Source organism: Metarhizium acridum (assembly GCF_019434415.1).
Source record: "Metarhizium acridum strain ARSEF 324 chromosome Unknown scaffold_1, whole genome shotgun sequence".
NCBI classification, from domain to species: domain Eukaryota; kingdom Fungi; phylum Ascomycota; class Sordariomycetes; order Hypocreales; family Clavicipitaceae; genus Metarhizium; species Metarhizium acridum.
In genome coordinates, this window is record NW_027094015.1 from 5,885,440 (window position 1) to 5,902,657 (window position 17,218).

The following is a 17,218-nucleotide window of genomic DNA, read 5'->3' on the forward strand; positions in this document are numbered from 1 at the left end:
AATTGATACTCGAGCAATCAATCAATCGATCAATAAATCAATCAGTCAATGACAGGTCTGCACGCTTTTATCGAACCACTATAGATTATTAGTGTGGGCAAGGCACTAAGTCATCCGTAAACCAACCCTAAGCCTGACAGCAGCCTGCCAGCAAGTGTTGAATGTACCTGCATTAGCAACATGTTGCATTGAGGTTTCAACCACCAGCAACATTTCAGGCTCCTGCGGTTATATTTTGTAGTACTAGCAATTATTTGACCGAAAAAAAAAATATCAAGCTCGTAGAAAATGCTTTGAATCTGGATTGTCTCTTCAAAAAGATAAGACACGCATGGCTGTGAGTGGCCAGATCTGACGTTTGCCAGTCCCCACCACCACCAGCACCTCAACAATCCAACTTTGGAGCATCGTTCAAGCCCACATGCCAACCGGTTCTAGCCACCCACACGCCCCCTTGACGCCCGCGTCGAAAATAAACCGCCAGGCCCAGCCCGGCAGCTTTCCAGCATCTCCCGACAACGGCTTAACGCTATCCCGACTGCGTCAGCACATACCTCGGCCACAACGTACGATTCAACCAGGCGTCTCATGTGCTCAGCACAAGTACATCTGCCCATTTCCCCTCAATTTACTAGTGTTGGATTTGGTTTTCTTTATTTTATTTTATTTTATTTTATTTTTTGTCGCGATGGGTGACGACCCTCTAAAGGCCGGTAATCTGCTCGAAACCTTATCCTTCCTCCCCAACAGAATCGACCAGTGACTTGATGCGCAATGTTCAACACCCTGCAACAGAAAACCACTCAATGAGACCATTTCCAAATCAAGATCACGCTGAAAGTAGTACGTGGTCTCAAATATTAGCTTTCCAGGAAGGACATTGGATACCGAACCAGAAGTCGAGACTCATCTGTCATTGCGTGGAGCAAGTCCAGCATTCTGCCATGGAGTAGTAGTACACTTGTGCGCTCCGTGTACACTACAATCGCAGCTTTTTTATTTGATTTCCACCTGACGCATGAGGAACAGCTAGTGCCATTGGGTTCATGATTCAGCCCCGAGGCTGTTTATGTGGGCATCTTGGATAAGAATTGCCCAAAAACGTAGAAGAAGCTCTAAATTCGGGACATTGGGAATATTTACCATGGAAACAAGAATCAGGATAGTGGTTCTTTATTTTTTACCACAGTATCCGCTTAAGGGCGGACCAGAGCCTTTGGTTCGTGTTGTAGTATAGTATAATCCGTATAGATTCACGTATGTCAGGAGCAGCTTCCATCATCACCAGTTCCTTTGCTACTTTCTATACTTTTAGCCACAAACTCTATCAGCGCATTTGGTTTGGAGCAGCAATCTATCGCAGTTGATCATCGTCGAGTATCTACAGTTGCGCAACCCACGTCACCTTCATGGGCATGGTGACCAGTCCAAGCAATACCGAGTTTCACTTGTCAAGACTCAAGGAGGGACACCAACAGAATGAGTAATGCTTCCTTAGGGTGCATTCAGATAGCCGGATTGACACATACAAGTCACATATCATCATAAAAGCGGGGCTTGTTGGGAATGCTAAAGTACTTCATTACCCACGATATTGCTACACACTGCTGACTTGAGGAAGCCTACATCCAACCAAGCCTCCATCGCTTCAAAAGTTCAAAATCCAATAAAACATCAAGATACGCCGCAAAACCCAACTTGCTGATACAAATAAATGCTAGTCGTCATGTCATAAATCCGTTCCAATCCGCCATACGCTTCAATATCATGCTATATCAAGGTAAAATGGCACCAGTCGCCTGCTCATTTGTCTAGAGTATACATGGGTTTAGAAAGAATCCAAAATTCCAAACGTCTTATGCTGGGGATGTCGAGATGCTGTTCTTTGTTCTTGCTAAACTGTCTTCTGATGGGTATTTATCTGTCGGGACAACTAATGCTTACACGGTAGCAGGTCGTGCCAACGCGTTGAAATCATCGTCAACGGTAACCATATTTCTGAGTCCATTCGTGTCGTACTTGGTGGATAAGCCCGCGCCGACGCCAGTCAATACAGCGGGGATTGATATCGGGAGTTGATGTAGATGTGATCCGGACATAGAGTCCGGTATCGATGATCGTAGTAGAAAATCTTCTAATCGAGCTTCCTCCCGGCGATCATGTACCGAGCGCGTGTGTAGTTTGTTTGACACAGCACTGTCGGTGGATGCTTCCCTCCCTGTAGTCATCGCCGACTCGGTCATGTCTGTGCCGATTTGCGTGGCAACTAAACGGCGTGTATTGACATCAGGAGGCCTCTCATTTTGTTGGACATCCTGTTGCGCCTCAGAATGGAGGTCGCTGTGTGACAGCAGCCTATGGGCAGTGGGAACATGCCCTGGCGCTAGCGAGACTCCGCCGTCTGCATCGCTTTCCATGGTTTTCATCTCATGTGCGTCCGAAACAGTGTGCATATCGACCATCTCGGTTGCAGTTGTCATATTTGCTGCCGGCTCATCCACGTGCTCACTAAGCGACTCAGCCCAGTGATTGTCCTCAATCTTGGGTGTGATTTTGGATAGCTGCGTTTCTGCTGTGTCGTGTCTAGTTGGGCTGTGAATTGCAGTGTCTTGCCTGGCCAGTTTTGGGGTTGATATCGTTTGCAAGCCATCACCCAAAGAAGGCTTTCTCTCCATAGCCGGCATTGTTGCCCGTTTCGGGCTGATATCTTCCAGTCTTATGTCGGTAGGGAGATAAGCAGCCGAGTCGATGTCGTACTGGCCCAGCGAGAGGGGCGTTTCAGGTCGTAGCCCTACATTGATCACTTTTCCTGCCTCTGTAGTACTGTCCTCGTCTATGTCGCTGTATGAGGGCCGGACACTTTTGTTGGCTGCCCAAGAGGTACTGCTGCAGACTTTTCCCGACGAGTCGTAACCATCGAAAGCGCTAGGTGGTGAACTAGGGGGCGAACGACCGCGCATGGGATATCGTGGTTCGTACATGTCTGGGCTTGTATTGACGTAAGTTTTACCAGAACATTGCCAGCCGTTGGACGGTGACACTGTTTTGATGTACGGCTGCGTGTGAGGCGAGTAATCGACGCTGTATCTATCCGAAGAGCGACTCTCGTCGGCAGTAACTGTCGATCCCTTGTGTCCCTCGACGTCGGGTGGGAACATGCTCAAGAGGTCTAATGGCGCCAGCCTCTTTCTTGGGTCGGGGTCAAGGCATATTTCGGTCATTTGACGATACCAATCTGGAATATTTACCTCTGGTCCTAGCATCAATGGCCTCCCATGGGCTTCTGGCTCGTCATCGACCATAGCCAATGCCCATAGCACCATGCCCAGTTGGAAAAGGTCAGACTTGACACCGATATACAGGGAAGTGCGGTGGTGGCCTTCGATGAGCACTTTCAGCTCTGGTGGTTCCCATCCAGCCGGGCATCCTCTTCTGTTTATATCGATTATCTTTGCATCGCCAGCAGCGTCGACTACGATGTTGTTCAGCGTAAAGTCTCCTTGTACGATTCCCAACTCGTGAATGTCATGTAGACCTCTCACAATTTGTCGTGCCCATCGCTGCCTCGTCGGCCACGGTATGCACAATCCCCGTTCCTTGCAGTTGTCGTATATTATATCCAGCAGGGAACCTTGCTCAGCATATGTGACGAGAAGGCCCTTGATTTGGTCACTAAAGTCGTCAATAACAAGTCCGTGAAGTCGAACGATGTCTTTACAGCCGCGCAGATTGCCAAGTGCGTTGACTTCGTACAAGAATTCCTCAATGGTCTCAGGACTCGGAATGTCCTTCTTAATCAGGGCTTTTCCACCGACATGAACTTTGTAAACGAAGCCTGATAGATGAGAGTCAAAGACAATGTCACTTTCCCGAAAGAAGTCAAGTTCAAGGTGCTTGACATGATCAACAGTAGGAAAGTGGATAACCTCCTAAATAAACTGCGTCAGATGTCGCTCATTTTGCTATTCGTGGCAGGCAGAAAAGAATGGATAGCAGAGCCTTTTCCACTCACATTCACGTCCTCGACGACATGGATATGTAGCTGATCGTCTGTTGTTTGAAGTCTCAAGTTCGTTACAGTATCGAAAAATCGGATGACTGGAATGCTCCCACGGATGGCTTCATATATCTTGGCGTTCTTTTCTCTTTGTTCTCTAGTACGGGACAGCCTCCACTCAAGAGAGTCGCCCGGGACGGTGCGATAATCGAGAGAGATTGTGACTCTCCTCCAAAGATTTTCTTTCTCTCGATACGTGACAAAGAATTTTTCGCGTTTTGATCCATCACGGAAGTGCATACTCAGGTTCAGAATCCACTTTTGTGACAGCTCTTCAGCAAGCGTGGCTTCGTCTACCGAGTCCTCAGCTACTGACGCTGCGTCTGCCGGCACTCCGTCGTCATAGCGACTTTCTAAATGGAGTTGTGCTTGATCCATGATGTGGTTAGATAGCTCGTAGTGGCCGGGGTCGCTTGGTAAGTGAGAAGTATGAGACGTATACTCTGAACCATAGCCGTCGAGTGATGAGGTAGAGGGGCTAAAAGTACCAGGGGCAGTTGAACGAGGGTCACAGTGCGGCAAAATGGGTTGGCCCATATATGATTCTGCGCGTCGCCTGTCCTCTGAGGCAGCTCTCCTCTCATCTGGTGTGGGAAGCACAGGTTCTAGGTTCACCCTCTGTTCGGACAACTGCCTCTTGAGGGTTTGAGCTCGGGGTAGTCCAATGACAGCTCTCCTGGAGTCCTCGCCAGTAACAGATTTTACAGTCTTTGAAGGCTCCTCTTCCATTTTCTCATTGAGAATTTGATCGGTCTCCGATGTTGGTAACCCCGTCTCGTCTGTTGGTTGGCCAAAGTGTTTAAGGAAATCCCATCCCCCAGTTGTTGTAGGCGACGGCTCAGCCTTAGAGCCACCTAGACCAGCCATATTAGGCAACGGATAGATGAAATCTCAAAGCCAACACGACGTATCCTAGAAAGCTAGCAAATATTACCGAAATTTCAGGCGAGATTCAAGACGATGGACGCAAGGGGACGCTTGTTTGCCCAATTCAATGGTATCAGCCTTGCCTAATCAGCCCAGGTTGGGTTATAAGTCGAAAGCGTGGCTGGGCAGTGGGTCCCGACGAGCCTGGCCGTTGAGAGTTGTAAAGAGTCTGGTATAAGCATACATGCAGGCAGCCGCACGCATAGCATATCGACTGAACAATGAGGCAAGCGACACGAGAGATGCTGTCAAAGAAGAGGGCTATCGCAGAAGCGAATAGAATTGGTAGGGCGGCATGAAACAGAAACAAAAAAAAAATTGGCTGAAAACAAGGCGGAAAGGGGGAGCAGGCAAATGGCGGCCAAATGCCACACAGCCCATATGGGGCAGCGAAAATGGCTGGGGTGGTCGGGTCGTCAACTCGTCGACTCGTCGTCTTTTTCGTCAATCCACCATGTTTGCTGTCTGTTCACTGATAGTACGGTGAAGCAAAGCGGCTGTGGGGATTAATGTTTGACACGACTGGCAGTTCGATTCCGCAAGACGACGACACTTTGCCAGCTTGTTTGCCTCCAGCCTTTCTCCAGAGCGCAATACGCAATGGCGCTAAAGTGCCCAGGTGTTTAAAACGGGCAGACCGCGCGAAGTGATCCAAGCCGTGTCATTTGTCGCAAGTAATGTACGAAGGGAGTACGGAGGGAGCACGGAGTATTGATGGCGATTCGCACAATGGCGCCGAAGAACGGAGGATGGGTTTGCCAGAAGGATTGAGGAGAGGGAGGGGTAGTGACGATGTTGGGCTTTCCTCGTTGGACAGCGATGGATCAAGAAGTCAGAGTTATTAGTGGGAGCCCGAAAAATGACGAGGATTTGAGCATCGTGAGAGGTTAAGGTGCAGAATGACAAGAGTGGTCAATGGTCAATGGTCAATGACCCACGACGTGAGGACCAGAGGTGCGGCTCGGAAGAGGTCAAGCGGCTCAGGTGCTGGTGTTGGATAATGTACGGAGTACAGCCAAGCTAGCAGAGTTGTCAGCGGGCTCCAAGTTGCAAAATGCAAGTGCAACTGAGCCAGTGCGAGCCACTTCGCTGTTGATTCTCCCTTCCTCAGCCCAATCAATTTTGCCATCAACCGTACCTGCCTGGGTACCTCGACATCTAAGTTAGATGGTGGTTTCCTGTTGCGTACATGGAACAAGCGGGAGGCCCCTTGTCAAGATGGCAACTGGTCCGGTGTGCCACGATGCCCTAAGCACGGAGTACGGAGGAGCTGGGTGCATTCATTCATTCATTCATTTCATAATTCAATTTGTCAGTCAACGTTGGCTCTGTGCGACAAGTTGCTGCAGGCTCCATGTCAAGCAGGCTGCAAGTGTGGTGTTCATGGTAACTATTACGGAGTAGACAACAGGCAGTAGGGACTGCATGCAGCTGGCTGTACCTTCCTTACCATTACAGCCATAGCCATGTCCAGACTCCGTGCCCTTCCATCCGCTTTTCCCCCTTCCTCATCGTTTTCCGACAATTTGTTTCAATTTGTCGAGTACCCTTTTAAACATCCAACTTTCCCTTGTCCATGTTCAGCGTCGATATGTAATTTGCCTGCCCACTGTCAACCTGACAAAAGTCAAAGTTCACTCTGGCGGTCAGACGCAGCCCCGGAAATGGCGTCCTTTGGCAGGCCCATGAAAAAGTCGATTCGCTGCTCGGCCTCCCTTGGCATCAATTGTGGTGGCTCATAATACTCCGTACTCCGTCCTGAGTACTGTATGATAATTTATGGCATTAATTGTATTGATTGCTGTTCTTCTTCCTCATTTCTACCTAAAGTGTTCCTAGTAGTATTACCCCTCTTTCTACCATGTAACGTAACTGAGTTCACTTTTCTCCCTAATAGGCTAAGGGGGAGGAAAACTAGTGTTAACCCTAACACTATACTAAGCTCTCTTTTAAAATTTATTATATATTATTCCCTTTTAAGCTCTATTTATCCTAGGTTTTAATTAGCTAAATCCTAATAATTAAACCTTAATAGCTTTAACCGTTTTAATTATAGAATAAACTATTTTAAGTTATTTATATAAACTTTTCGTAGTAGACCTCCCTCTATTAATTTAATTTCATAGGATATTAAAGATACTATTATAATTACTTATAAAAGATTTTCTTATATCTTATAAAACTTCCCTTTTAGTTTATTCTTCTTATTTAATTTCTCTTAAATTAAATTATTTACGCGAAATAATTATAGGATATTTTATAAGCTCTTATTAATAATAGCTTTAGTTTTTTAAGTGTAAATATATTCTCTTCTCTTCTCCTAGAAATTAATTCGTATTAAATTAGTCTCCTATATTAACTCTTTCTCTAGTAATATTTCTTTATCTTAAATTAAGTCTTTTACTCTCTCGTATTATAAGTATAGTTTAAATCCTAATATTACTATTACTAGGCTAGCTCTTATAGTAAATATATATCTATTATTAAGGTTTATTATAATAGTTAGTAATATTTAATTTTATAATTCTAATAACACACCTTCTCTCTTTATAGCTTACTTTATTAGTTAGTTTTTAATTAAGCGTACATTCTATTTAACGAGTCCTATAGTAGATAAATAGGATACTAGTTTAAATGTAATCTTCGTTTCGTATTTTTAAGACATTACTTTTAAGTTTAAATTCTTAAAGTAGAATCTATTATTATAATAGATTTTTCTTAGCTATTCTATAATTAATCCCTAGCACTTATTATTAGTCTTAGTAACTACGCTTTTAATAGCTTTATTATAGGACTAAGCTATAGTAAATTAAGTTATATAATCTATTATTACTAATATATAAGCGTCCCTATTTTAAGCTATAGGCGTAATAGAACCTAGATAATTTATAGCTATTAAGTTTTATAGTTCTAAAATAGTAATTATCTTAAAATTAGCTTTTAGTAAGCGTCTTTTAATTTACTAGTATATTAAATAAGAATAATAATAGGTTTTCACGTCTCTTAATTAGTCTAGCTAAAAGAATCTCCCCTATAGTTTTTACATAGTAATTTCTAGCCTAAAATATTCTAAAGTATTATAGGCTTATTAGATTCTTATTAGTATATTCTTTATAAGAGTACATTTCGTTAGAGATTTATCTTACTTTAAATAATAGAGTGTTTAGCTAATAATTCTATATTTTAGAGAGCAGCGCTTAATAAGTTTTCTTCGTTTAATAGAAATAATTTAATATTTATAAACGATAATAGTTAACACTTCTTTATACTATTATAATTTAAACTATCTCTTAAGTTTACGTGCTAGTTCTTATATTATATCTTCGTTTAAAGGGCTTCCTTTAAGTAAAATTAATTCTTTAGTATTTATATTTATTAAAATTTAAATTAGTTAATCTATTATTATAGGAGTAACTTTTACTCCTATTCTTCTCTTTATTAATAGGGGTTCTAATCTTAGGCTATTTAGTATTCTTAACATTTTATTAACAATCTTTATAATCTTTATAGTATTAGCTTAATAGATATATTTCACGTTTAACTTCTATAGTATATTAATTTATTAAGCTACTTTTTTATACACTTCTATTAGATTTACTATTAAGTTAATAATACCTTTATAATTTATATACACCTTTAAAGGGAATAGTAAACCCTTTACTAGTTATCGTATTTTCTTTAATCCTATTATAATTATATATATCTTTTTCTTAGGTATAATATATCTTTTTTTCGTATTTATTAGCTTATAGAAAAGCTATATAATAATTTTAACCTTTAAGAAGTTATTGTTTAATACTAGAGTGCTAGGTTTAGTGTTCTTTATTTAAAATAAGACTTCTCTTATACCTGTGTTTAAGGCGTTTATCGCTATATAAAATTAAGACCCTAAACGCGCTTTAAATATTATATTCATTTAAATGCTATTATAAATTTTTAAGAGCGCGTTTTAAGCCTCTAGTATTTAAGTTAGGTTATCTCTAGGAACCTCTTAGTATTATATTAATTCCCTTTTTATTTTTATAGTTTTTAGAACTTTATAAAAAAACACTTCTTTAATAGTAGAAATTAAATTAACTTAACCTAAAATAAACTTTCTTAAAAATAGAGTTAAGTAAATAAGCACTAGAATTTCATTCTATAATCGTGGTAGTCTTTATTAAAAATGTTCTATTATTAAGGTAAACTAGTCTTTATGTTTACGTGCTAGTTAAATTCTTTCTTCCTTTAAGGAATAACCTATATAATTTACGCTTAAAGCGAAAAGCTTTATCTTACGTTTATTAAGCCTAATAAAAGCTTATATTACTCTTAGAAAATACCTCTTTTATAAAAAGTTAAAGTAGTTTTTCTACGTTTTTAATTTTAAGTGGTAATTATTAACGTAAATAAAAAACGAAGTATAAATGTCTTTTATATACCCTAAGATTAACTCTAGTTTTATTTTATCTTTAAAGAATAAGTGTTTAAACGCTATATCCCTAAACCTAGCGTAGGTAACTAGTAATCCCGTTAAGCCTTAAGGTATATTATTATATTAAAATATTTCGTTTAACCTAATAAAAGCTATCTTATATTTATTTATTAGGTTAATCTTAATAGCTTAAAACCCGTTTAAGGTATTAGCTTAAAAGAAAATAATAGAGCGCCTATAATATACTAAGTTTAAATCTACTTTTATATTATAGTAGGGATATCTAGGTTTAATAGTTTTACTATTAATATTACGATAATTATATACTACCTGAAATTTCTTTAAGCCTAGCTTATCTATAAATAAGGTTAATATAACTTAAGAAGAGTTCCCTCTTTAAATAATTCTAGTTTACTTTATAGCGGGAAAAACCTTACGTGAAAATTCTTAGTATAAGCTACTATATTAATATTATTTACGCTTTCTAAGGAGTACCCTAAGAATTAAAGGAATATAGTGTTATAATAAGTCTATTATATAAATACCTTTAATACTAGTAATAAAATAATCTTTATAGGTGTAATATAGCCTTATAATTATAAGGCGTTAGTTATTATTTTCTACTAGATCTTTAAGTGTAATATAGGAATTCTTAAACTATAAAACTATAGTTTTACAGGGCTATATAGTTAATAGAAAATTTATATATAGATTTTAAAACCGTAAGGGGTAGGCCTTTAAATTTAGTTTTCTTATATAAATTAAGGTGGGGTCGCGTTCTAGCGTATTTATATTTGCCTTACCTTTCTTTAAAGTACTAATTAACGCTTGGTTTTTACGCTTCTTTATAACTCTAAGGTTATAAGAGTAATAACTTTTAAATAGCGCTTTTTATAGTAATACCTAGTATAAACTATTCCCCTAAGGTGCTAATAATATAAGAGACTTACTTTATATTCGTGTATATTTTAAGTAACTAAAATAGAAGCGTGGTAATAGATTATTTTAATTTAAATAGTATATTATATTTAAGGGTAAGCCTTTAAAATAAAGAGTTTTAGCTTTTACTTTTAAAGATAACCGAAGATTTTCGTTATTTATATAGGGTTTTTACTTTTTAAAGGGGTAAACCTTAAATTCTAGATTTCCTATATAAATTAAAGCCTAGCTATATCCTATTATATTTAAATGAAAGTTAGGGTTATAAGCCGTAATAAATTTCTTTAAGTCCCTAGAATAAAAGCTACTAGACTTAATACCTTTTAGTAAGTCTAAGAAATTCAGATTTATATAGGGTTTTTCCTTTTGTAAGGGGTAAACCTTAAATTTCGTATTTTCTATATAAATTAAAGCTTTACTATATTTAGGTACGTCTTACTATTAATTAATCCGGCTCTTTACACGAAATTCATCTAAGATTAAAAAATAAGGAGAGCTATCTTATTTACCTTTCCCTAGAAATAGTAATATTAGATTTATATAGGGATTTTACTTTAGTAAGGGGTCCCTCTTAATTTTTGGTTTTCCTATATAAATCTACTAACTTAAATATTATAATATATCTTTAATTAATTCGTTTAACTCTCTTACGCTTAGAATATTTGTAAATATATCTAATAGATTTAATAACGTTCCCTTATTATTATAAGGTTTATTTAAGTCTCTCTTACCGTTCTTATTCTCCTCTTATTTTAATTTAATTAGCGTTATTTAAGTTATTATATAATTCTTTCTAGTTTTATTACTATTAAAGTTATAGTATTCTTTCCCTAAGAAATTATTATAAGGTAGTTCTATCTTATTTAATTATAAAGAAATTATAGTCTATTTATTCTTCGTTTTATAAGCATTTAAGTAATAATAAACTCTAGTATTAAATAGTCTTTAATTTCATGTAGTTAAACGTTAGGTTACTTGTCCCTAGGTAATATTTTAGGTAATATTAATAGGTTTTATAATATAAGTTTAAGGGTAATATAAAGCTAATTCTATTTTTACCTAATAATTATTTAATAATAACTTATAAGGGTTTAAGTTTTAAAGGATTAAGGCTTATAACTTTATCTTATTTATAAATTATAATTATTTAGTCTTTACCGTTTAATTATAAAGATCGTAAAAGTTATTTAGGTTATACTAAGTAATATTCTATTTTAATAGTTTTTATTTTAAGTTTAGTTCTAATTAATTCGCGTTTAATTTATAATTACTAGTTTAAGTAATTCCTATAAATAATTACTAGTATAATTACTTATAGTAATTATTTTTTTAACTTTAAGTTTCTTAACTTTATTTTCTCTATACGTTTATAAACTTCTTCGTTTAATTCTTTAAGAATCTCCTTTACTTCTTTAATAATCTCGCGATTATTCTCTATAAACTCCACGTTCTTATTAGGGTTTATTCTTATTAGTAACTGCTTTAAATGTGTTTAAATAAATATATTTAAATATAAGTAAAGCGGTATTATTTAAGTCTAACCTTTTACTTTAATAATAATTAATTTCTCTTTTATATAGTACTCTATTACGTATATTTAACGCAGCTAAGTCTTTTCTAGAAGCACTTTCTAATTCTATTAAGCTTTTATAATATAAAACTTTATTAAAGCTAAGATTTCTCCTACTATTATATTAATATAAGTATAGGCTATAATAAAGTGTTTTATATTATTTACTATACGAATAGGTTTCTTTCCCTTTAATTACACTAATAGAAGATTATACTTTATTATAAAATAATAACTTATTAATTCTATACTTAATTCTTTATTTATTAGAATAAAATTAAACTAATACCCTTTTAAATAGGTAATAATATATTCTAATATTAATGTAACTTACCCCTTTAACTTAACCACGTTATTATAAGCTATAAGATTAAAATAGCCTAATACTATAAGTGCTTTAAATAGGTGTTTTAGTTTAATAATATCCTAAAAGGGTGTAATAAGGCTATTTATAATAGCCTTAGCTAAGTTACTCTTTAGCTTCTTATAATATTATATTAAGTGTATTATTTATTACTGTAAAATAAAAGCTAGCTAGAGAAGTTATAGAATACTAATACTAAACCTAGTATCTCTTATTTATTTTCCTAGATTAAAAGCTAAAATCTAGTATTTCTTTATTACTTTAATCTTTTTTAGTTTTAACTTACATTTAAAAGGAGGCGCCTCCTTTATTTATATTTTCTTTATAAGCGAAAACACCTTAATAGAAAGTATAGTGGTTAGAACTAGAACGGGTAGTAATAGATTTATTTAAGGTAATAGACTTAGCTTTAGCTTATAGGAAGCCTTACCTAGTCTCTTTAAGTGTAATTGTATTATTAGCCTTAACCTCTTAAATTTATCTAATATTATTTCTTATAATAATAGTATTAACTATAAAGGTTAGGATAGGCTTACATTTATTAGAGCCTATTCCTTTAACGTTTTAAAATTTAAAAGTTCCCCTATTCTCTTTTAAGTTTAATTATTAAAATAAACTTTAAGTTTTTAAGATAATTTTATTACCTTACTTAATAGTTTTTAAAGATTAAAAATCTTCTTAGCTTTACTCTTATTCTTTATAGCTACGTTTATACTCTCTATCCTTTTATTTATCTCCTTTACTTAAGGGGATTTATAACTTTATAAATTAATTATATAAGTTTAAAATAATTATAGTATTATTAGTTCTTTAAGTGTATATTCTAGTAGTAGGATTATCTCTTAATACCTTTATCTTAAATCTCCTATATAGTTTAATTATAGCCTTATATTTAGCTTTTAGCGTTTATCCCTCCTTATTTATTAAGCATTTTATTACTATAATTCCCGTCTCTCTTTAAACTTTTTAGGTGAGTATTTATTCTTATTTTTATAGTTATATCTTATATATTCTTACTCTTTATAAGAGAAACATTAAAAATAATCTAGGTCTCTTTACGCGTTATTTTTAAGAGGGGGAGCTAGTAATATTAGAGCCTTATTTCTTAGGTTTAAATTATTATTAGCGTAGAAAGAGTTTACGTAATTACCTTCTATTTACCTGTTTAAGTTTTAAGTGTAATAGCTAGGCCTTTTATACTATTTATATAGTTTTAATAATTCTAGGTTTATTTAAACCTTAAATACTTTTAGTTACTTAATAAGTTTAAATATTTTCTCGTTTCTTTTTACTTACTATTTAGCCTATTACTTATCTCGTTTCGTTTAATAGTCTATTAATACGCGAATTAAGTTTATACTTATTACTAGGGTTAGTTTCTTATATTATCTCGTAATCTTTTTTAAGGTAAATAAGCGATAATTATAAAGAATAATCTTAAGATCCGCTATTATTAAACCTTTAATAACTATCCCTTATATTCACTTATTTAAAGTAAATAGCCTATCTAATACTTACTTTTAAAGCTAAGCGTTTACTTTTTTATTTGCTAAATAAGTGATAAAGTTAGTAAGTAATATTTATCTTACGTTTATCTTTACCTTTATTACTAAGTTCTTTACTCTTTAAATGTAAGCTATTAGTAACTCTTTCTTTTCTCTAGTAAAATAAAATACCTTCTATTTTATAATTACCTTTAAATATAGGTTAGGGTCTAAAAACTTCTTAATAAACTTTACTAAAAGCGCGTTTTATCTTTTATTCTTATAGTTTAAGTCCTTATATTATACTATTACTCTTCCCCTTAAACCTTATATAAAATATACCTAGGCTAAAGTGTTTACGTGTTTTAGCACTCTTACTAATACTACTATAGTATTATAGTAATTAACGTAATCTTAGGCTAAATTATCTTTAAGATATCTAGTAAATGAAATTTCTCTTACTTCTCTTATAAAATAAGAGCCTAAAGGGTCTATAATTCTTAGTAGTAGAAATAAGAGTAGTTCTTTAGTCTTTTCTTCTCTTAAGTTTAAACTAATTAATAAACGTAAAAAGAAAGGTAAAACGTTCTTTAATAAGTGTATAAAATTAAAGGAGAGATCTTTTATAAATAAAGGCGTAAAGTTAAGTTTAAAGTTTAAGTTTAAGTTTAATAATTCTAAATTAGCTTAATATAATAAGGGGAAAGGTTAAACTTTAAGGTCTTTTAAATGTCTTTAAGCTAATATTAGCTTTTAAGAGACTAAAAGGAAAAAAAGTATTTAAGTATTATTATATTACTATAAGCTAGTAATAAGAGTTTAATAGAAGAAGTCTAATAAATATAAGCGTATTTATTTAAGCGGTAATAAAAAGTAGCTTATAAGCTAGGAAAAGTTATAATAAAGGTAAAATTAAGGCTAAACCTTTAGTTAATCTATTACGCCTTTTATTTCTTATAGGTAAATAGATTAATAAATAAAAATTTTTAAATATAAATTCCCTAAGAGAAGAAACCCTTTTCTTTTATTTTAGTTTTACTTTTAATTACCCTTTTTATTAATAGTAGGTAATATTTTAATTACTATTACCTTTCTTATAAATTTCTTATAATACTTAATTTAGTTAAGTTTAATTAATCTTACGTTTTTATAACGTAGCTCTTATAGTTTATACCTAATACTTCTTATTTAATTAAATAAGTTTAATAAGAGATTAGTAGGGTAAAGTGGTTTATACGCTCTTTAATATTAAGTGTAATACGCTTACGTATAAAAACTAAGGTTTCTCGCTTTAAAGTAGAGTTATAAAGCGGCCTTAAAAACTAAAAGAATAATCCTATATTTACTAGTATTTAGTAGCTCCCCGCTTTACTCTTACCTAGCTAAAACTTTAAGCTTACACTTAACTATAATTATAAGATTATATAATAGGGAAGTAGGTATACCTACTATTAGTTCTATTATTTTATAAGGTGCTATTAGTATAGGTTTCTAGAAATTAATTTTATGGTTTATTAATTATTTCTATAAATTTAATATATTACTAGCTTTACTATTATATTCTAATATATTATAAAACGAATAAGTGCTTATAGTTTTCTAGTCTCGTATAACTCCTATAAGAAGATATCCCGTGTAATTCTTTAGTAAAAGAATAAGCGTCTTTAGAGTTCTATTAAAAGCTTTAAGAGTCTTTTTATACTCTTTAAAAAAAGAGAAGTAATAATTATATATTCTAGTCTATTTATAAGCGCCTAGTTAATATATTTAGTCTCTTTTAATTTCGTTAAGTTTATAGTTCTAGAAATAAGAATTACTACTTTATTCTCTAAGCGTTTAATATAGGTTCTAGGACTTCTTTAAAGTTTAGTAGGGTAAAGCTATATTATAGCGTGTTTAGCTATTATTTAAAGACTTTTAAATTATTTAAGTCTATAATATAGAAAACCATGGAAAATAAACCTCTTTATATCCCTCTTTAAGTGTTTAGAAGGTGTTTTAAGGCTCCCTTAAAATTAAAAGTTTAAATTATTTATTCGCGTATATTTAGCCTTTATTTAATTACCTCCTTTAAGCTCTTATAGTCTCCTAGAGTATAAGTATTATCCTATAACTTCTCTGTAATCTTAATACTATAGTATTAAGTTCTCCTCTCGTTTTATTTATATTAAAACTATTTCACGCCTTATAGTTCGTGTAATCTTTTATAAATAATTCTAGCCTTCTTTATAATCTTAATCTTATAGTTTTAATTTCTCGTAAAGGTTTATTCGTATTATTCTCTTCTTCGTATAAAGTAAAGGTTCGTTTATATTATTCTTAGCTTTATATAAGTCTAATAATCTTTTATAATTAATTTTAAGCTTTATTAAAGTCTTAATATTACAGTCTTAAGTTCTTGTAAGAATTAATTTATTTCATAGTACTAGTAAGCTCTATAATATTCGTCTAATAATAAGGGCTTATTCGTATAGCTTTATTAGGCGTCTAGCACTTATATTAAGTTAAGAAAGAAAGAAATAAAGAAAGGCACTAGAATTATAAGGTCCTAGTTTTATTACTAAAACTATATAATAATTTATAGCATTAGTTGTATTAATTGCTATTCTTCTTCCTCATTTTTACCTAAAGTGTTCCTAGTAGTATTACCCCTCTTTCCACCATGTAACGTGACTAAGTCCACTTTTCTCCCCAACAGTACTCAATGGCGCTCCAGCGGGCCGCAAGAGAGGGCCCGCGCTGGCGCATTATTGGACCCCGACGGTCGACGACTTGCCCCAGTCGAACGAGATCCGCATCATCGCCCACACCTTTGGAGGAGTTCTTTGTCAACATGTTGTTGCATGCAGCCCTGACCCGAGGAACAGCACCTGGCGATAACGGCAGCATAGCAGCATGGCAAATGGCAAACAGACAACGACAGCCGCAAAATAGGTGCGGCGTGTCTGGCCGACTTGGCGCTACTTTTATCCCGGACTCTCTGTGAGGCGTCCCGAGCCCATGCGTACACCATCCAGCCATGGCTGCGTCAAGTCGGCAGCATTCGCAGTAATGGCGCTCGGCTGCTCCTCCCTACCTCGATCCTGCTACTCGCCGGTAAACTTAATGTACGGGAGTACGGTGAAAGCATGGTTGGACACTGGGGCACTTCACAAAATCCTGTTAGCGTCGCCAACAATGGCGTTAAATCCATCAATGACCCCGGCAACATCTCAGAGACAGATGCCAAACAAGTAACAAACACATGTTGAGCAGCTGCCATTTCAATGCCAGAGCCATGTTCTTCTCCCATTCCTTATTTTCGATTCATCATCTCAACACAAGTATGTGCCTTGGCGGTTCCAATTTTGTATTTGTTTCAACGTTTGGGCCGAAGTCTTTCTCCATGAGCTCTTTGTCTCTTCACTATTGCCGCAAGGCGCCCAGTGACCAGAAAAAAGGCAGCGCTATTTTCTGTCAATGG

The 17,218-nt window shown here is 34.8% G+C and overlaps 2 protein-coding genes across 2 annotated transcripts; both read right to left on the bottom strand.

Moving 5' to 3' along the window:
• Positions 1–696: 696 nt before the first annotated feature.
• On the bottom strand, positions 697–6,830 carry J3458_001838 (uncharacterized protein). The gene is made up of 2 exons (XM_007809488.2): positions 4,013–6,830; positions 697–3,929 (listed from the first exon to the last, which is right to left on the bottom strand). The coding sequence occupies exons 1-2, from the start codon at positions 4,922–4,924 to the stop codon at positions 1,941–1,943; spliced, it is 2,901 nt and encodes a 966-aa protein (XP_007807679.2). The 5' UTR covers positions 4,925–6,830; the 3' UTR covers positions 697–1,940.
• A 9,598-nt stretch (positions 6,831–16,428) lies between these two features.
• J3458_001839 (uncharacterized protein) lies at positions 16,429–16,776 on the bottom strand (the record flags this gene model as incomplete). Its single annotated transcript, XM_066116949.1, has 1 exon — positions 16,429–16,776. One exon carries the CDS (start codon positions 16,774–16,776, stop codon positions 16,429–16,431), a length of 348 nt encoding a protein of 115 aa, XP_065978836.1.
• Between the last annotated feature and the right edge of the window lie 442 nt (positions 16,777–17,218).